At 40.3% G+C, this 22,151-nt stretch overlaps 1 protein-coding gene across 1 annotated transcript; it reads left to right on the top strand.

Annotated features, from left to right (window-relative positions):
- The first annotated feature begins 8,631 nt into the window (after positions 1 to 8,631).
- Positions 8,632 to 21,810, top strand: LOC124616706 (60S ribosomal protein L37). The gene is made up of 4 exons (XM_047145050.1): positions 8,632 to 8,763; positions 9,130 to 9,265; positions 21,529 to 21,613; positions 21,716 to 21,810. Exons 1-4 carry the CDS (start codon positions 8,761 to 8,763, stop codon positions 21,765 to 21,767), a joined length of 276 nt encoding a protein of 91 aa, XP_047001006.1. The 5' UTR covers positions 8,632 to 8,760; the 3' UTR covers positions 21,768 to 21,810.
- Positions 21,811 to 22,151: the final 341 nt, after the last annotated feature.

Below are 22,151 nucleotides of genomic sequence, written 5' to 3'. Positions count from 1 at the left end.
AACTTCACTAATTCCCACTATATCTAACTTTAACCTATCCATTTCCCTTTTTAAATTTTCTAATGTACCTGCCCAATTAAGGGATCTGACATTCCATGCTCCGATCCATAGAACACCAGTTTTCTTTCTTCTGATAACGACGTCCTCTTGAGTAGTCCCCTCCTGGAGATCCGAATGGGGGACTATTTCACCTCTGGAATATTTTACCCAAGAGGACGTCATCATCATTTATTCATACAGTAAAGCTGCATGCCTTTGGGAAAAATTTCGGCTGTAGTTTCCCCTTGCTTTCAGCCGTTCATGTACCAGAACAGCAAGGCCGTTTTGGTTACTGTTACAAGGCCAGATCAGTCAATCATCCAGACTGTTGCCCCTGCAACTACTGAAAAGGCTGCTGCCCCTCTTCAGGAACCACACGTTTGTCTGGCCTCTCAACGGATACCCCTCCATTGTGGTTGCACGTACGGTATGGCCATCTGTATAGCTGAGGCACACAAGCCTCCACACCAACGGCAAGGTCCATGGTTCATGGGGGGCTTATAAGCTTAGAAAATTCAAACATAGACTCCATAAAAGTAAATTACTGCAAGAAATAAACGATGAAGCTTGTAATAAACAATCGATTAGCGATGCTACTCTTCGAGTCAACAAGAAAAAGGGCGGTGTAATATTCAAAAAAGGTACCAGGTTCTATAACTGCTACAAGTACAGGCACCTGGATAAAAACTGTCTCAGCAAGAAGAAAACCGGCCAAGACAGCCAGCTACTGAACGTTTCTCACAACAGTAGCTGCAGGTAAAGATACACAGAGAGAATGGTACAAAGACTCAGGCACATCAGCGCACATGTCTAAATATCTTTGTAATGAAAGTAATGTTGAAGCACTGACAGGCTTGCAGGTTTTAATAGCAAATAATGAAAACTTACCCGTAAAAGGTATAGGATCTTCATTTGTAGATGTCCTCATTCGTAACAAGAAAGCTAGAATCAAAGGAGAGGATATTCTCTATGTGCGCACAAGTCTACTGTATGTAAGTAAAATAGTAGGGAAAGGTTGCTAGTGCGTCATTAGCAAACAGAATGTACCGACCAGACCAACCACATGGTCGGACATTTTGAAGCAAAATCCGTATTGCAGGCAAATAGTGCAGACTGGTGGCATAAAAGACTAGGTCTGCATTCTGAAGCTATGGATGCACTCTGTAATGACCTGGCTAGTGGAATTTCATGTAAGGGAACAATAAATACTTCCCGTGCAATTTTCTTAGAGGGAAAACAAAGAAGACTTCCTTTTCCACGATCTAGCGCAAGAGCCACAGAAATTCTCGAGCTAGTTCACTCAGATTTTTTTGGGCCGATGTAAACTAAATCCATTGGAGGAGCCAAATACTTCCTTACTCTAATTGATGATTATTCCAGAAAAGTATTTGTATTTTTCCTCATCATCAAGTAGCACAATTGAAACGAGGCTTCAAAATTCCAGTAGAAAGGCAAACTGGAAAAAGGATCTGCACTCTACACACCGATAATGGCACAGAATATGTGAATGATAATCTTATAACATTTCTCAGAAAGGAAGGAATCCGACATCAGACTACAGCGCCATATACACCAGAACAAAACTGAGTGGCTGAGCGTTACAGTCGTACAATAGTAGAAAAAGCAAGGTGCCTGCTCTTTGAAGCAAATTTGCCAAATAAATTCTGGGCAAAAGCAGTCTCCACTGCAGTTTATGTAATTAACAGGTCCCTGGCTAACGCACTAAAGAACAAAAACTCATAGGAAGCTTGGACAAACAAGAACCCGAATCTTTAGCATCTTACAATATTTGGAAGTAAGGCATATGCTCACATCCCAAGAGCCAACATACGAAAATAGGTGAAAAAAGTGTTGAGCGTATAATTGGTAGGATACTGTGAAGATTCAAAAGCATACAGACTTTTTGAACCTAATTGTCAGAGAATCATAAAAACTAGAGATGTTATTTTTGCTGAAGATACTTCGAAACAGTGTTGGGAGAGAACTGAGTCAAAGGAACCAAGTCGACTGTTTCTCCCACTGACAGAGAAGAAGCAAGATGAAGTAACTAAAACTGAATTAGAAGAAATTGAACCTGAACCTGAGAGTTTAACATCAAGTAGTAGTTCAAAGTGTACTAGCAGTGATGACGAAACAAGTCCAGACGATCCAGTTAATGATAATGAGCAGCTGCAGCAAATACGAAGGTCATCGAGGATTCCAAAGCCAAAGAAACTGCATGACTTTGTAACTTATCAGTCTAAACAGTCAACTGACTCCGATCCTTTGACATTAGAAGAAGCAATGATGTCAGACAACGCTGAAAACTGACTGAATGCAGAACAAGACGAGTTAAAATCTCATAAAGTGAACCACACATGGGAGTCTGCTGATTTACCTTCAGGTAAAAAGCCATTAAAAACAAAATGGGTATTTAAAAGAAATAAAGATATAAAAGGTTTCATTGTATGTTATAAAGCATGGCTAATGATAAAAGGTTGTGCTCAGAAGCAAGGCCTGGGCTACGATGAAACATATGCGTGAGTCATAAGATATAACTCATTAAGGTATTTATTTGCTATGGCTACTAAATATGATCTTGACATGGATCACTTAGATGTTGTAACAGCTTTTTTACAAGGTGACATACATGAAGAGATTTATGTGAAAGTTCCAGAAATAGATCCAGTTACAAAGACAGTGAAAGATAATGGTGTAAAAAGACTGAAAAAGGTAGTATGGATTGAAGCAAGGTGGTTACTACTGGAACTTGAAATTAGATGGTACACTATTGAATTTAAACTTCAAATCGTCAACAGCTGATCCTTGTGTTTATAATAAAAATCAAGGTTCAGACATTTTAATAGTTGCTGGTTATATGGAGGATATGCTCATTTTTAGTAACAATTCACAAGACAGAGATGCTTTTAAAAACAAACTCAGAGAAAAATTTAAGCTGAAAGATATTGGTGAAGTCACAAACTGTTTAGGCATCCGAATTACTAGGAACCGCAAAAAAGGTTATTTGTGGATGGAACAGACACACTACGTGGAACAAATTCTCAACAAATTTAATATGAAAGAGTGTAACCCAATATGTTCACCACTGGATAGCAATCAGGTGCTCACACATGATATGTGGCCATAATCAGAACAAGAGCAAGAAGCTATGACTAACATATCCTATCATGAAGCAGTAGGGAGTTTAAATGTATGTTCAATAAGGAACAAGGCTGGACCTAGCCTTTTCGATAGGAATTGTTAGCCGTTTTTGTAATAATCCAGGCATACCGCACTGGCAAGCAGTCAAAAGAATCTTCAGATATCTAAAAGGTACTAAGGATAAAAACTTTTGTTTTCTAAGCCAGAGGACTGCTACATAGTAGGTTACTGTGATGCAGATTGGACCGGAGTTTCTGAAGACAGAAAGTCAACAACAGGATATCTCTCTAAATCTCAAGGAGCAGTGATATCTTGGCAGTATAAGAAACAGCCAACAGAGGCTTTATCTGCAACTGAGGTAGAATATATGGCTCTGACCTCAGCATGGCAGGAGGCTCTATGACTTCAAAGGCTATGCAATGAAATATCACCAGACCCCAAAAAAGACCCTGTCAAACTATTATGTAACAACGAGGCAGCAGCTGACATGTCTAAGACTAGTGGCTATAAGAGTCGAACCAAACATATAGATACAAGACACCACTTCATAAGGGAAAAAACAGAGTCAGCACAAATTACTGTGGAGCACATATCTTCAGACTAAATTCTGGCATATATTATGACTAAATCTCTGATGAAGGCACGCCATCATCTGCTACTGCAAGATTTTGGACTGAGAAAGTAATTTTTCGGTTGTGTTTGTGTATCTTTTTAGCAGGCACAATTCTAGTGGGGGTGTGGGATTTTGGAATCTATGCCTCCCTGGTGTGGGAATATCTTTTGTGTTGCTAGAAGTAACTACAGATGCTATGATTTATTTTATTCTGTGTATTGAACTTTATGTGTGTAATTCATGTAGCTTGCTTAATATATTAATAAATTGTTCCAATCAGAAACCGCCCGCAAATTACTCTGCTAACAATAAGTCTCAAGTAGAAGTCGCAAGTAAAAACTAAAAAACGCAGTAATATTCAACACCGTGTGCCATCTGTTGCCACAATTTCGTATTTATTCCTCTGAACCTCTTGTCTAGCTGCGATTTCAGTGACAAATCGCAAGTAGAAATCGCGAGTAGCAACTAAAAAGCGCAGTTAACATTCAAGACTGTGTGCCATCTGACGGCCTAAGTTCATACTACTGTTTTTTGTGACACGTTATCGAGTCTTAACTGCAATTTCCGTGACAAATAGCAGCTAGAAGTAGCAAGTAGCAACTAAAAAGGGCAGTTAACATTAGATGTCGTATGCGATCCGTCATACGTCTGTACTTCGTCCTGAGAACCTTGTTTCTCACGATATGGATAGATTACATGCTTATGGCCGTAGAAATGAACCAACAAGCTACTTTGCTCTGTGAAAAATTTTATACTCAGTTGAGAATTGATGCCGCCAAGGAATATGAAGGCCAAATAAAGGTTGTGCTAATAGACAGACCTAAAGCGTATCCTGGAATTTTCGTGACAAATATGAACAAATTCTCGAGTTTAAAAGCTAAAAGTGCATGGTAATTTCAAAAACACATGATAGATAAGTCTCTGATATGTGTTTTGATGCGTATTACACATATATATCGTGCATAAACTACTAAAAATGCAATCTGGTGTCCACTATGTAACTTTTGCCACATCTTTAGCAGCTATATTCACAAGATGGATATTTTTTCCGACAGTACAATACAAAGTTAAACTTTTATCTGAATTTAAAAAAAATTGTATTAGTACTATTCACAATGTCAACTTGCAACTGTAAGAACAGTGTTTTCCACTGTTTTCACTTGCTCATCATCAATCATAAAACACACAATTTCCCAACATAACCTATACCTTGGGCTACACGACAGTTCAGTCTGTCATCTCAACCAGCATTCATTGTGGGAGGGATAGGAAAATCAGTATCATACTCTAGCAACTCTTTATTATTAAATACATGGCAGAAAATTTTGGGGTATTGGATGAAAGGTGAGAACGGAATTTTCTCACAGTATAGCTTACATTTATTGATCATCCATTTCAACTCGCATAATGACTTCAATGACACACTGTACCAATACTCATGTTGCATACTTATGTTATCAATTATAGCTCTTTTACGATGTGAATTCTTCAAGATTCATTTTGAATCTTCTTGATTATCTCTTCTTGATGTGGGTGGATACATAGAGCAACCAGTAATCGAAATGGGAACTGCATCTCGAAAATCATGAGGATTATTAAACTTTTATATTGCTACCAATTACTAGCAATATAATTCACATTATACAACTGCTAATACTTCTGGTAATGAAAGCACTTGAGTGGCGTGAGTTTTCACAGCTTGCCCCTACATTCATTCACAAACTTAGAAACTAGCCTTACTGCTAACAGAGATGGTGTAAAGATCCTGTGGCTACTTTTCCAGTTCTGCTGTCACTGATATTTTTGAATTATCGCTACATCGAGTGATTGATAATGTGGTTCATATACTTGTGAAGGTAACAACGAGGTTAAGAGTCCGTATTTTAAACATGAGCTCCTATAATAAGGTGTGATAATTTGTGTTATGATTCTCAACATCATACTATTAATATTTTCATAATTGTTCCATTAATTTAATCTAAAGCCAAAGAAATAACACAGGTAAAACATACTTAAGACTGATTGTTTTGGTAAGATGAAATTTTGTCTGTGGGCAAGCATATCTTTCGCATATCATGTAACAACTGAGGAAGAATTGTTGGAAATATTAATAACACCATTTGAGGTAACTTTTTTACTGAAACGTTACATTAGACCCTCACAAATAATAGCCTTTAGAGTCGACAATATATTTCTACGTTGCATTGACGCAGTTCACTTCTTACTTGCGACTAATGGCAGTGTAACATCTATGGTGATAATCACATGAAGTGTAGAAGTGGCATTAATCACAGAAATCGCGTAAGTCACAGAGATTGCGTAAATCGCAGGAGTAGCAAAAATGCCAGAAGTCGTATAAATATCGGAGGGATACAAGTTATGAATCCGTTAACTACGATTCTTGAAAGCGGCAAATCGCAGTTACCAAAAAGTAGCAGTCACAGAAATGACTGATATCGGAAGGTCGCAGTTTAGCCCATCTCCACAATGCTGCCATTTGAAATGTGTTGTGGAGTAATTTGACACGGCGTCACGTGACGACTAGTGTGAATTGGCATTGACTTCCAATATTAGCAGACAACTACACTGTTAAAATTTTCTTCCCGAGAAAGGTTGATGTGTCGTGATTGTCCATTGAGGGCCTGTGTGAATTGGACTTCATACTGCACATGTTGGCAACATATTCACATACATACGTTATATTTAAATGAAACTATATTAGTATGTAGGATCATCTTTGGGGCACATTCTTGTAATTTCCGGTTCGTCCCAATCACTGAGATCGGAAACAGAGATTGGACATAAATTACAACTTTCTTCATTTGTCGTCTCAGTTCAATTAGAAAGTTTCCATAGTTGACAGTCTAACATAACAGTTGTGACACTCACCGCTGTAAAAGTTGCTACCGTTTGATAGCTGGAGCGATACTAGCGCTCCCAACGGCGGGAAAGTAGAACTCAAGATGCGCTATATGCACAATGTTTGTTTTCATTCCTTTACTACGTGATTTACGCAATATTTAAATTATGTTTTTGCGTCCAAGAGTTTGCATAATAGCAGAAAGACATACGTGTTTCTAAAAATGATTCTAAAATATGCGCAAGTACGGATAAAAATCATTAATCCAGTGGAAGTTACAACACATTCGTGAAGAATCACGTAATTTTGGCTAGGACTTCAGCTTACCACCTTGATATCAACAGAATATAAACACATAGATTCACACATTAGAAACACACGCAAAACGGGTCAACGCCCCACTTGTCGTTCCATAGGCCTACTGTGTTTCAGTCATTGTCGCCTGTTGCCACAAGTACAACGTTGGGGTTGGGTTGTTTTGGGGGAGGAGACCAGACAGCGAGGTCATCGGTCTCATGGGATTAGGGAAGGAAGTCGGCTGTGCCCTTTCAAAGAAACCATCCCGGCATTCACCTGGAGAGATTTAGGGAAATCACAGAAAACCTAAATCAGGATGGGCGGACGCGGGATTGAACCGTCGTCCTCCCGAATGCGAGTCCAGTGTGCTAACCACTGCGCCACCTCGCTCGGTACAAGTACAACCTTCGTCTTTGTATTATTCTAAGTGGGACAAGCAACTGCCAAATAGTGGGAGAATATATACTGTGGGTGTAAACCCCAAGTCCTCAGAACCAATAACACAGTCAGAAGTGCTATCAAATGTTAAATTTTCCATTAGAGACTTTTCATCCAATGACACATGCACTATTTTACCAGTATCAGAGAAATGCTGAACCTTCTGCTCTAAAAGCTGGAACATATTGTCACTTATCCCACATTCTATTTATATGCCTTCCACATACCTCTGTAATGTACACATTGATGGAAACATAAAACATTCTGGCAAAACCTGTATGCCTGAGTGCTGTAATACAATAAATTTAGAGGAAACAGCTTAGTTTCGTCTTTCCATCTTGCAGATGGCAGGCTAATCTGGTTTAGCAATAAGTCTGGGGCATCTTTTTTTAAATATCGGGATCCTATAGTCTTCAAAATTTGATTGTCCTCCTCTACTTGAACCTTCTGATACAGTTTCTGTTGCTGTCTGTACTTAAAATGATAGGCACTTCCCTTGCCCGATAACAGTTTTGGACGAAGTCTAGCGATCTGCACATTCTGATAAACCACATAGTTTTTCTAGACACGAATAACTGCATTTAATTGTACCACGTGATCGTCAAAGGAGATCGGTGTTGACGATTCAGATGAATCTGGCACTGATATATATTGAGTTGATCTGGCTGCTTCTGTGCCGTAGGAGTGTTTTACAGCTTTAGAGGGATAGTCGAACCATTGTGGCAATTTCCTCTTCATCGTCAGTTGAGGTGGCTTATTTGGAATGTCAAACAATGTGGTTAAGTGCATTCGACACGAGTTTATTAGGTCGTCTATATTCATGAACTGTTCGCGTGTAGTGGACAAAACTCAAAGGTGAACAGTGTCTTTTTTCGTAAGATATTCTCGTCTGCTATTCACTAGTCATTTACTGCTCCTAAAACGAAACATTAATAATTAATATATATGTAGTTTGCAAGCGGACCCTGACGATACAGTTTAGTACTATGATGGTATATACGGCTCAGGAAACCTAAAAAAAGACATGTGTGTTATCCTCTTCTTCTTGTTGCTGCAGTCTATTGCGCTCCGCTACGCTCCCATTTGTAAAAAGCCATTGTACAAACCAAAATTCACAAATACTATTCGGTTTCACGTTCATGCCGATCTCAACAGTTCAATTTACTCGTTTCTTGGCACGCTGCTGGTGCAGTAGGCAACAAAATCGAGGTGAAGTGTTGCGACTGTTATGCTAGACTGTGCCATAGATCTTCATACTTCATTTCTTGTTATTAAAACTCTTTGGGTTTGTTGCATAGTATACTTTGACTTGTCATTTCCGTTTTCTTTCGGTGGTGGCTAGTTCTTCCGTTTGAGTGAGGCATATGTAAGCATGGTGAGTAAAACTGTGTTGTTAATCGTAATTTTGATAATTAAGTTTACTGCAAATACTACTTTTGGTATCAATGTCTGTATTTAAGTTCTTGGAGTACCGCTACTGTCATGGATTGAAAATAAGTGAAATCCAATTGCACATGGTTGTACGCGTGGTCGCCAAATGGTGGGAGTTTGTAGAAAACTGCTCTAACGGGGATGTTCACCTGTATTTTACTCATAGATTGTGTTTGAACCGAGAACACTACTAATTGCTAATTATTTGTCTGATAGCTTGCATGATTCTTTGTTGATGCTGATTTGACTTTTTCACCAGCGTAAACTGTTGTAAGTTGTTATGGAATCTTAATTCGTATTTTGTTTGCAGACGAAGGGAACATCCAGTTTTGGTAAAAGGCGTAACAAGACTCATACGCTTTGCAGACGATGTGGTCGATCGTCATACCACATTCAGAAGTCTAAATGTGCTCAGTGTGGATATCCAAGCCGGAAACTCAGGAGTTGTAAGTTTATTTTGAAATATTAATCATATGTTGTCTAATATACTATCCGTAGTAGGATGCCCCAGATGTTAAATTGACTCGTTTGTCTTACTAACCAAGATTTGTTAGCAAATATTGGTACTGATGAAGTCTTAACAAGTAGCTTCAGTAGGTAAAGGACATTATCAGTGTTGTGTATTCACGAAAGACAGATTTCTCTTTAAAGAAAATTGTGATGGACTGTAAAATTGTTTGTTGTAGGCTAGTTTAGACTTAGGTCATTGTCAAACAAGCAACAAAACATACGAAATACAGGAAGAGGTAACGGAATTTGTATAACAACTGTGAGAATGCACCAAATGAATGTTCAATTTAATCTAGGATAGTGTTGTACTTGCATTGAGGCTCTTTCGAGTAGGCCTATATAATGAATTTAATCCTCTTGTATTGGCGAGACTTCAAGAAACCGTTCCTACAGAATTATACATCTAGCACAGTCCCATCTGAATGGAAAAAAGTGCAAGTGATTCCTATGTATAAGAAAGATAAAAGAATGCAGCTGCAAAATTACACACCATCAATTTGCTGTAGAATCCTTGAACATATTCTCAGTTCGATATAAATTTCTTTGAGATGGTGAAGCTTTTGTCCACAAATCAGCACTTTTTTGGAAACATTATTCAGGCAAAACTCTGCCTGTTATTGTCTCAAAGAGATCGTACAACCCATAGATGAAAGACAGCGGGCAGATTCCAGATGCCTAGGCTTCCATAAAGCATTTGACTTGATGCCACACTGCTGACAGTTTCAGAAGGTGCAAGCATACAGTATAGGTTCCCAGACATTAGTGGCTTGGACTTCTTTAGTAACAGAACCCAGTATGTTGTCCTTGGCGAGTGTTCATTAGATACAAGGGTAGTGTCAGGGGTGCCCCAGGGAAGTGTCGTTGGTCTGATATTTTAAATATACATAAATGTGGTCGGCCAAAGCGTCTGATGCCACCTGTCGGCTTTGATCCGTGACATAGGGCTGTTGTGGTGTGATGTCTTGATGGCGTGGAGTTTGTGAGTGTGCTGTTTGTAGGTGTCATTGTGTTGCGGTTCATGGCGCCCTCTGGTGGTGTGTTTAGGGGTTTGGTGTTCTGTGGTGTAATGGGTTCAGTTTGGTCTTAATGATTATAGTGGCTGGTTCAGGTTTTGGCCGTGTTTAGAGCGGAATTGGTTTCAGTGAGTTAATGATTTAGTGGTTTTGTGTGAAAGTTCCTGTAGTGCTGTTCGCTGTACGTCACATGTTAATGTGAGTAAAAATTTGTTGGTCTTGTTAGGTATGGACATGACCGATAAAATAGTGTGAGACTCCATGCTATGATGGGTGCGACTTAGTTGGAGCTGATCAAATTTCTACAGCTTTTTGGGTAGATTGTGGAGGAGGTAAAGTGTGCTGTCTGTCGGAAGGAAATGAGTGGCAAAAGTTCCGGCGTCTCGTACCAGTGGCGGTTGTATGTGGTGGTGCCGTAGGGATAACCTGTGGCGCTCCACATGTTGCGGTTCCTGGTTCAAGAAGTCTAGGTTGGGCATGCGTGAGATTGTGTTGTTGACGTACTACTTTTATAGATCCTTTTAAAGTTTTTGCATGCATGAGACTGGCATGAGTGAGTAACATGCTTGACCAATTTTGGTTTTTTCGTGAAGTATGTTCAGAGTTTAAGTACAGGGATAAGCTGGGTGGGTCTGGGGTTGTGGAGGTGGATGAGTTGCAGTTCAGGAAAAGTATGGCAGGGGTAAGTCTGTGGTTGGTCTCTTTGGGGGGGGGGGGGGTAGGTGTTCAGAATGTGTTTTCAGGGTTGTGGAGGAGCGGTCTAACGTGGAATTAGTGGGGTTAATTGAGAAGTTTAAAGAACCGGGTTCCACTGCAGTTTGATGCTTTTTCTTATAGGGGCTTGGGTGATAGGGGGTAAAATTATTTAGTTGTTAACCGTAGTTTAGAGTTTAAATATTGAGACGGGGGGCTTATACGAATACTATAGAGGGGATGTGGGGGGGGGCCATTAAGTCAGTTCTTGGGAGGGGGAAGAGGCACTCTTCCAACCTTCAGTCTCATTTAGATGAGTACTGTTGGCAGAAGAGCGTCCCTGAGGGATTTTTCCGGGTTTTTGAAGGGCTGTTAGTAAGATGCACAGGCTGAAGGTGGTTGGTTATGGTGGTTTGGGTGGGTGGGTGGCTGCAGATTGGAGGGGGGTGGTTTAGTAGTTGGTACTGTTTGTGGGGGGGGGGGGGGGAGTGTTTGTGATTTAGTTGTGGAGGATCTATTTTGTTGCAGTTTTTGTGGGGTTGTAGTGTGTGATTGAGATTTTTTATTTTGTGTTTGGTTTGTGTTTATTGGTATTATATTTTGTGGAGATTTGGTTGGGGGTGTGTTGGGTCTTTCTTTTGGTTGTTTTTTTGTTTGTGGTTTTTTGTGTGTGTGTGTGTGTGTGTGTGTGTGTGTGTGTGTGTGTGTGTGTTGGTTTTTCGATTTATTATCGTGTTTTATCATTTTTACGTAATGACGTCATAGGCGCCATATTGGAGTTGTGGTGTATGGTCGTTTTCCGCCATATTTGTGATGTTATGGGTCAAAGCAGATGGGTGGTAGATGATTCAGTGGTCAGGGTAAGCAGCAGTGCCTTCATTTACTGTTGATGCTGTGGTGGATGGGAAGGTGTCATTGTTGAGTGACTGTAAGATTATATGATGACAAATGAAATTTGTAGCCTGTGTTGAATGGCAGCTAGATCTAAATTTAGGAAATGTGAGTTAATGTGGGTGAATGGGAAAAGCAAACCCATAACTTAAGAATGCATTAGTGTGCTGCTTGAGAGACATGTCGACTAAATATCTAGGTATAATGTTGCAAAGCAATATTGACCCATTGTCAAGTACTGTTAATATTTTGGATCTGCATCATTACTACTTTTACCTACTGTTCTTCTCATGAAGAGTGCATAGGGAAAAACTAATACTTTAATATTTCTGTGTGAGCTGTGATTTCTTTTATCATTTTGTTTTCAAAACAGAGTAGAAAGTTGGTGATTGACGTTTCATGATAAGGTCCTGCCGCAGTGAAAAAGTGTTTTAATTATTGCCATTCACACTTCCTTCACAATAATATAAAATTAGCTGCCCTTCTTTGAACTTTTTCGATGTACTTTGTAAATCCTATCTGATGTGGGTCCCACAATGCATAGCAATGCTCCAGAAGAGGATGGAAAAGAGCAGTGTAGGCAGTATCTTTAGCAGATGTGTTTTCTGCCAATAAATCACAGCCTATGGTTTGCTTTCCCCACAGCATTGTCTGTGACTGTTCCAATTTGTAATTGTAATCTCTAAGTATTTAGTTGGGTTTTATGAGAGTATTGTGTATCAAATATTTAGTCAGGGTGTATACGACCTGGGAGATCTGGGAAAAACCCGGAAATTTTTCGGAATTCCGGGAATTTTTCATTGTTTTAGTTTTCAGTTAAATTTTTGTGATTTTGATGTGTAAGAACCAATACTCTAACAAAGGATATTACTGTATCCCGCTACTGCAGAATAATACTGAAGCAACAAAATGTGAACGAGACAAGAAAAACAAAATAAAACTTTAGTCTCAAAGGAAATATGCCATATACAATAATAAAACATAGTGCTCATGCAAGCGTTCACGACTGCAAAGTAAGACAAAGGCTTTGGGAAGACTATGCAATGCTTCCTAACAACAAATTGCCTCCGATGAGAGTGACGTCACAACTGTTTACTGTATTTGAGCAGTTGCGGGCAGGCTCTTGTGCGTGTGCAGTTGAGTCGCGTATGAGTAGTACCTTCTCCTGCATCTGGCTACAGACGTGTGGTTAGGTGCCACTATCTAATATTGCCCCGGTTTGGAAATGTTGGAGATCTGGGGCTGATCGACAGAGAAGTTGAGTTGTAGTGGGGAGTCTCCACGTGACCCATGTTTACATTTAGTGATTTTGCTGTTTCCTCTTCATTTATTGCTCTCACATTAAATGAAAGCAAAACGGATATCTATGGCCGGGAATTATCAAATGAATTAAAATATGTTCGCATAATTACGGAAGGTATTAGTTTCAGGTTTCATCACCACCTTTCTGACAGTCGAGCATTAATTGCCTTGCAGAGCAATGAAGTTATTTTTGTCGATTTGCTAAGGAAATTTGGCTTTTATCAATCTTTTCCGCTGGGGCAGTCAATTTATCTAAAACGAAGCTTTTAATACCATACTATGGGCTAGTTTCAACTGTTTGCTGCATTTCAAAAGTGCATGTTTTCATCTTCTAGCACGTATGGCATTATGCCATAATAAAGAACCAAACATGAGATAATACAGTACCGGTACTCAAGAAAATTTACATCCGAATCTGGACATACGAATGTGCACTTTAAGCCGAATTACGCATTTTAGTATGGTTCACAAAATTCTGATGTTCTTGGAGTATCCTCTGATGTCTTGTTTCTTTTATGACATAGTTTAAGATTTTTTAATGTTTTATACCTACGAACATACAGGCTTCCTGCATCATCGTAGGTGCGCAAGCGCAGTGATGCCTGTTTCTGGCGCTCTCTGGCAACTACCGAAACGAACCTATTTCTAACAGGTCACGGGAAAATATTGCGAATGGTTGTTTGAAAAGTGTTAATTTCAAAGTAAATTTCCTTTTATGCAAGAAGAATTATGTGCGAGAATGTACGATGAATTTCTCAAATCACAGAGCGTTTGACTCATTTAAAAATAGTCTTTAGAGGACGTACATTTAGAAAAATTTAGAGCTCAGATCAGACATCTTCATTAAAAATTTTACTGACACATTAAAGTGTAACACATGCGCAAAAAAATCATATGTGAAAGCTTTGCTTTGCTTGTAGTAACGCTGTGTAAGTCAATTAAAACCACCAACTTTTCCTATTTGTGTTTGTGTGTACGTGTTACTTAACAATGATATTGCTATTGGCTGACTACATCACGTATCCTATGCTAGTAGATCCACTGTCATCAGCTGGCAAGATCACGTGACAAGCTGTGACTAGCTACAAAAGCACATTGCAGTCTTAGTATCAATGCTTCGGAAAGTAACATGCGGCGTTTGGTGGAATTTAAATTTACACTTTCGTAATACGAAATTACGCAGTGTACATGTTGCTTCACATCAAAGAAGTTTCCAAAACGTTATATAGATACTGTGTTTGGTCTTCTAAAGGTCCGGGAAGTTCTATGCCGGTGTATAAAACGTAACCATTCAAAGGATTGAGAAGTTTTACAGTTCAGAGGAAAAGTATACTGTCACGTAACATGGAAAATGTGTATTTTCACCCGGGAGAAAGTGTAATTTTAACCGGGAAATTTTTTTCTTGTCCGCGTATACACTATGTTAGTGCTCGTATGGATGTCTTTGCACTCTAATCGTTTAGTCAGTTGCCACTTTGTGCTATACTGATATCTTGGCAAAATCTTTTTGCAGTTGGTTTTGATCATCTGATGGCTTTACAAGACAGTAAATCATAGCATCTGCAAACAGAGGGTTGCTAAGATTCTCCTAATCATTGATGCACATGATGATGATAGTTACTACACTCACCATGTTTTTCATTTTATCCTTGCATCTGCAATTCTTGGAAAATATTGCCTTGTGAATCACCTTGCCAGTGTATACACTTGTAGCTGTTAAAACACTATTCAGAGATATTTGGTCTCACATGAAAGCTGTGGACAAGCCCATATTTTTATTTTCAACAACAGTTTCAATAGTATTTTTAATTTTTACCTGTGCTACATAAACAGCAGATCCTATTGCAGTGTTGTTGGTCAGATCTTGAGGGTAGTCTAGGGAGGTTCATTGCACAACATAACAAAGTACCTATGGTCCTGCTTTTAATTGTAAACCATAACATCTGCTACAGTATTTCAAATTTTGTAACCCCAGCATTTTTGTTGTATTGTTAGATTCCAGATAGTTCTTTAAGGTATGACAGCATCAGTGTACATATACCAGTGTAGAGGCTAGGCACTATGCAGATGTCAAATATTGATGTAGACGATACGACAAATTCAAAGTACCCTTTACTATCTTGCGTTAATGCACACTTTTTAAATACCTTCACAGTAATTCTTTGCATGTGGAAGGTATGAAAACTCCATGACTTCACCAGATATGGACTTACTCACAAAGAAAACTGTATAAATTGTTAAAAATCTGTCAACTCTTTCAAGGTAGCCAACAGAAAAGTTAACTATCTTGTGCTCAATCTTATCTCTGGCAAGACGGGCTATCAGGCATGTTTAGTGTCTCATGAACAAGGAGCAAAACATATAATGTGCTGCAATTAAAAAAATGAAAATACTTCCATGTACATATCAGTGTTTTAGACACAATTCTAAATGGGAGACTATTTTCCCAAAATTCTATTCTGCCATTGAAAAACTTATTCTGGATGCCCTTAATTGGCTGGCACGTAAGCAAAAAAGTTCCGCAGTAGGGTAGTTGCTGGCTATGGGCTCCTCACTGTTGTGAAGCTTGCTGTTAAATACTGCTTTGCGATATGCAAATTAAAAACTATTGTTTTAAATTGTGCCTTTTTAATATTCACTGGAATAAGATTTATTCCTCCATTCATGAGCCTCTGTATCTAAATATCCTTTGTACAGCAAGCAAAACCTTCTGTAGAAAACTGTTTTACATTAATGGCTACACTTGGTGGATAGATCTGAACATTTAATATATTGCATTGAATAACAGAAAGGAAGTTTTTATGACTTTGGTAATATGGTGTGAACTTCCAAAAGTGTATTAAACAAGAAATGAGAGAAAAAATTGCCAAGGCCATGGAAATAGTAAAGTATGACATGTTACTTAAAACTGGTACATATTATTGTGGTGTAACAAAAACAGTCAATTTTGACATGCAGTAAGTCTTCACTGACCCACGGTTCTGGGTGACTATCCTGAAATGGACCCCTTTTTGTAGCCCTCTCTGGTCCTTTCCGTTCACTCCTCTTCCTTCCCAGTCCATGTTCCCTTGCTGAGGTAAAGGCATCTTGTACAGTTGCAGTAGGCATGGGATGATTGAGATTGGGCAGTGGCTCCAAAAGCTTACCTAATTATAATCTCACTTTGTGTGTGTTCTGCTGCCAGTTGGCAAGTAGATTTTATCTAAATTAGATTATTGTGGTATGGATGATTCTGCTTTGACAGACGAAGAAACAGTAATAGTTTGTTAGCCTGAGAAGGGTTGGTCCCCAGGCGATCAACTTTTTTTATATGCAGTGTTGCTGATGATCCTAGGTATTACATACAGCAGGTGTCACCCCCTCCCACTGTGGCTCCTGGGGTTAGAATAGGCCTGAGGTATCCCTGCCTGTCATAAGAGGTGACTAAAAGGAGTCTCACACTTTTTGATCCTGTAAGTTAAGGTCCCATTTTATGGTTTGAACTGCCACTTTCCAAATTCTACAGAAGTGCGAGCCATATGAGGAAGGGCACCTTACATGGTGCATGAGTTATCCATAGTGCCCTTAGATTCAATCTCCTGAACCTCTTGTCTTGGCTTTGCATCTCCACCTGTAATTCAACTATTTGGGTGAGGACACTTTCTGGAGTATGTCATCTTCTGTTGTCTCCTGTCCTCTTTTGCCCCATGACAATATTGGATTCCTCTGCATTCAATACCCAGCACAACAGCCAGTTCGTTGTGGTGGTGAGCTGTAAACTCCTCACATATGCCAAAGAGTAGTAGATGCCTGTCTTCCTGGGGCATCAGGACTCCAGACAACGGCCATCATGCCAGGTGGTCTTTGCTGTGGTGTGCGTGGGGAGAGCCCCTGATCGGAGTGGTTGGCATCAGGGTGGATGCCCCGCAATGAAGTGGACAGTCATCTCTTGCTGGTGACTGTATGGTGCCAGCAGTCTCTAAGAAGGGAAAGATTGAGTACAATGCTGACAGATATGACTCTTAAATTGTTTGCTACACCATGAGAGGAATGTAGGGCTACAGAAAGAAGAGCCATATTAGCCTCGGTATTTAGTCTGTAGCAGAATGGACGGGGACTACTTTCTACCTATGAAACCTCAATTGTTGTTGAACATCTTGAGGATAAGTTTGGGGAAGTGACAGCACTGTCAAAGATGAGAAGTGGTGCATTGTTGATTCAGACAGCATCTCCAGCCCAGTCCCAGGCATTACTTGTTACCTGCTGGGTCTTATTTTTGTTTCCATCACACCCCATAAGTATCAACATGGTCCAAGGGATTATTTTCCATCATGACCTCCTCTTGCAGTCCGACAACGAGCTGCACGCCAATGTAGAATGGTGGGGTGTTTATTTCATCTGATGCATTTACAGGGGACCTAACAGGATTGGTACCGGTGCCTGGTTTACTGCTGTGACATTAAACCACACGTCCCTCACCCTGTGCAGTGCTTGAAGTGCTAGAAGTTCAGGCACATCTTCCTGCTGCACTTCCAGTGTGACATCTTGAGACTGCAGATGTCCTCTACACCCAGATACTCCATGTGCACCACCTCCCACTTGCATCAACTGTGGAGAGCAGCATTTGCCCAGCTCGCCAGACTGCATGGTATTCCATAAGGAGTGGGAAATCGTGGAGTACAAGACCCTGGACAGATTACACCCCATTCGATTGACATCCACATATGCTGCAGCTACATTACCATTGCGGTCACAAGTACAAGTTGTATCACACCCTGTGTCATGAACAGTGGGTCCTCTGGACCTCCAGAATATATCTGCCCCTTTCTTTGATGGAAGGGGGAAAATCTTTCCATTGCTCCCAAAGTACCTAATTTGGTAGCAAGGCCCCCACCTCAAATGCAGGGGACATTGGTCCTCTCTTCCCCAGCTGGAGAAGCAACAGCCTACACCGGCTCCTCTCGTGTGGAAAGGGTCCTTTGGGACCCTCTCTCCCAAGCTCTCCACTAATGCCACAGTGGACACTTGCCAGTGGCTAAAGGAGTCAAAAGCTGCTCCTCAATGCCTGAAGCTACTTCACAGAAGTCCTCCCAGTGAGCCCCTATAGAGGAGTGAGAGGGCAAGCAAGCAAAGAAGGCTGCTAAGGAAAAGGACCCTCCAGTGGCCCAACACCACCACTTCCTACCAATTCTGCACCTGTGGATAAGGTGAAGATCTCAGTGTCCCCTGAGGACCTGAATCTCATTGCTGCCTCATCTGCAATAGGAGTGGATATAAATAATCAATTGGTGGCAGCAGGTGACCCTGAGGTGTAATGTTCCTCCTTGTGTGCTTCATGCCTTCCCCACCACATGGTAACTTCATCCTCCAGTGGAATTGCTGCAGTTTTTCCACCACCTGGCTGAGCTACAGTAACTGTTAAGCTTTACACCTTCTTTCTTGCACTTCAGGGAACCTGGTTCCCAGCAGTGCATACACCTGTCCTCTGTGGCTATAGGGATATTACAAGAACTTAGCATCTATAATAGTGTCAGGTGGAGCTTGTCCTGAACTCAGTATGCAGTTAACCTGGGTCCTTTCAAACTACTCTTGAAGCTGTGGCTGTCAGGATAAGGATGACACAGGAAATAACTGTCATATCTTCCTCTAGGTGGTGCAGTACCCCTGAATGCATTGGCTACGCTGATTCAACAGCTCCCTAAACCTTTCTTACTTTGGGAGATTTTAATGACAGTAACCCCTTGTGGGTTAGCACTGTGCTTACTGGCTGAGGTAGAGCTGTCAAAACTCCTGTCTCAGCTTGACCTCTGCCTGCCTCTTAAATACTGGGGCCTCACACATTTCAGTGTGGCTCATGGCACTTACTCGGCCAGTGCAGCCCAGGACGTTTCCCATCTGTCCACTGGAGAACCCACGATGACTTGTGATATTGACCACTTTCCCATCTTCCTGTTTTCCCCCAGCACCATTCCCCAGACATCTGCCAAGATGGGCTTTAATCAAGGCAGACTGGGAAGCTTTCACCTCTGCTGTCACCGTTGAACCTCCTCCATATGGTACCATCGATGTGGTAGTTCAGCAGATCACTAGAACAATCATTTCTGTAGCAGGAAACACGATCCCTTGCTCTTCAGGGTGCTCCCAGTGAAAGTCAGTACCTTGGTGGTTGCCGGAAATTGCTGAGGACATTATTTAATGTCGGTGAACCCTACAGAAACATAAGCAACTCCCTTCCCTAGAGCACCTAATAGCTTTTAAATGGCACTGTGCCCATGTTCGCCAGCTTCTAAAGACTGAAACTGGTATGTTGGGGAGAGGTATGTCTCGACCATTGGGTGCCATATGTCACCTTCCCAAGTCTGGACGAAGATCAGGTGGGTTTGTGGGTACCAGGCCCCGATAAGTGTCACTGACATAAACATCAGTGGTGTTTAATCTACCGACGCAAACACAGTTGCTGACCACTATACTCGAGCCTCCTCGTGGAGGCCGGAGTCCCTCCATGGAAGGTTAGGCGTGCACAACTGCTCGCCAGTTATTTTGCACACTTCAAAGTACTCCTGAGCATCTGAATTAACGCCTCCTTTTTCCGCCCATGGCAGTTCATCTCCCACATCGGAGGCCAGGTCAGGGCTTAAGATTGTGGTTTGCATTTGATCTCTTCTGTCTGGAGTGGAGTGCTTACCTTTATCACCTATACTCGAGGTCCATTCATGTACACCTCCAGGATGTACACATAGCAGAAGCTTTGCCTGGACCTTTCACATGGTCCTAAGGATTCAGTTAACCCTGTGACTCTCTTCTGTTACTTCCTCTTGTTTCTTGACATGTACCAGACCATGAAGTGGTTTACACTGATGGCTGGTGGTCACGTTGGCTTTGCTGTGTTCATGGAGGACATGTTGAAGAGCACTTCTTGCCAGATGGCTGCAGTGTTTTCACTGCAGAGCTGGCAGCATTTTCTCGTGCTCTTGAGTGCATGTGCTCATGTCCTGCGAATCGTTTCTTCTCTGTACTGACTCTTCGAGCAGCCCACAAGCTATTGACCAGTGCTACCCCCGCCATCCTTTGGTAGTGGCCATCCAGGAGTCCCTGGCCAAACAAGCTACATGGAAACTGCTTTTGGAGATCGGCATCCCTGTAATAACTTGCGATCATTATTTCGCTGCAGTTTTTCAGCTTTGGGAGATGGAATGGCATAATCTCAGTACGCACAACAAATTGTGTGCAATTAAGAAGACTAAGAATATGTGGAAGACCTCCATGTCAGATTGTGAAAATATGGACATCAAAATGTTGGAATTTGAGGACTAAAGGTGAATATAGTCTGTGGAGGTTGCAGGAGAGAACAGTCCCAATTGTAGAAGAGAAAGAAGTGCCCCATGTCAACAGTACATTTCAACAATTGTGCTTCAGCTGAAATGTAAAAGTGACCTTTCGTTTGTGACTGATAAGAAATCACAAACTGTAGTAAATGCTCTACATTACTGTAATCTAATTTTGGCACTTTTTATTTAGTAGCTGTGTGTGCTGTTACTGTCATGTTCTGTGGGTCAAAGTTGTTGTACCTAAGGCATTTAATTTTTGCATGTATCATATTAAGTTTTCCTGATAATACAGTAATGTTGGTGATTTAATTGGCATTGATATTTGGTAGTTGGACTAGTCTAAAATTTTGTGCTGTATGCTTGTCAGTGAATCCAAATTTTTTCAGGATTGTTTTTAATATATCACTGCTTTAAATTTTTATGGCTGCATACCTTACTCCCTTGTATGAGAGCCCAAGGTTTAGTTGTGAATAGTGGAGGGTAATTTTTCTTGCAAGATACTGTAGTTGTTAGTTACTTCAAACTCTAAGAGCACAAGTCTTATATGCTAGTTTGTCTCCTGAATTGTTTCTTTGCATCTGCGGGTGATTTTTTAAGTCAGTGTACTAGAAAGTCTGCAATCATTCAGAACTGATGATACACATTGATCATTAGCTTTCAGGTGCTTTGTATGCTTGGTTTTGGAAATGCAAAGATTTTACCAAAGTTTCTGTAAGTCTCTTCAGTTTTTACTGTTCAGTCAGCTGCCTTGAAATCAAAAACATAACTAGTCCAGTATCTTTGTAGTTATGTACTATTTTCTTACTGTGCATTATTTTAATCTAATAGAATTATAACATACGAATCTGTGAATTTCGTTACTGTAATTTTTGGGTAAATTTCTGTTGAACTAAATTCTAAAGACTACCCATAGTGCTTTCTTTAACCTCTTTTGAAAATGTTTTATTCAATTTTAACCCTACTAAAACATATATTACTTGACATTGTTTATAGATAACTGGAGTGTGAAAGCTAAACGCAGGAAGACTACTGGCACTGGCAGGATGCGCACATTGAAAATTGTGCGGAGGAGATTCAGGTATATTACCTAACTAGCACTTCCAAAGTTTTCTATGTAAATGCTATTTAAAAAAATTATTGATTGCTGGCTGTGATTATATACTTCTGTCTTATTTTCCAGGAATGGTTTCCGTGAAGGTGGAAAACCAGCTCCTCGTAAAGTTTCAGGTTGAGTTCATGTAATGAAGTATTGAAATAAAGTTAATTTGTACATTTGCTTTGTCTTTCAATCTGTCTAATTATTAAAGTCCCAATATTATCATTTGTGAAAATGTTGACACTTTTCAGAAGTGAGATAAATTGGAAACTGATAGTTTCAGTGTATAAAGTTACTTTCTCCACCATCTTTTTGTGCAGCTTCCTGTGCATTTACTTACAGCATCTTTTACATTTGTCACACAGTATTTGCTTACTTCAAATGGTAGTAGTGCCTGACCAAATTATTCACGAGCAAAGAAGCTGCAACTGTTTTGTGTGACGAGTAAATTTAAACTTGGAGTAATTTATCAATGTTACAATAAGCTTAGTAACATATACTGACGGAAAAAACTGCAACA

This window comes from Schistocerca americana, chromosome 5 (genome assembly GCF_021461395.2).
Source record: "Schistocerca americana isolate TAMUIC-IGC-003095 chromosome 5, iqSchAmer2.1, whole genome shotgun sequence".
NCBI classification, from domain to species: Eukaryota; Metazoa; Arthropoda; class Insecta; order Orthoptera; family Acrididae; genus Schistocerca; species Schistocerca americana.
The sequence above is the reverse complement of the archived record's forward strand: the minus strand, read 5'-3'. Positions and strand labels throughout refer to the sequence as shown.

Bases quoted from the DNA above. Each gene is read 5' to 3' on its own strand.
- LOC124616706 (XM_047145050.1), top strand. The intron at 9,266-21,528 runs GTAAGTTTATTT...CATTGTTTATAG, and splicing joins AAGCCGGAAACTCAGGAGTT to ATAACTGGAGTGTGAAAGCT. The intron at 21,614-21,715 runs GTATATTACCTA...CTTATTTTCCAG, and splicing joins ATTGTGCGGAGGAGATTCAG to GAATGGTTTCCGTGAAGGTG.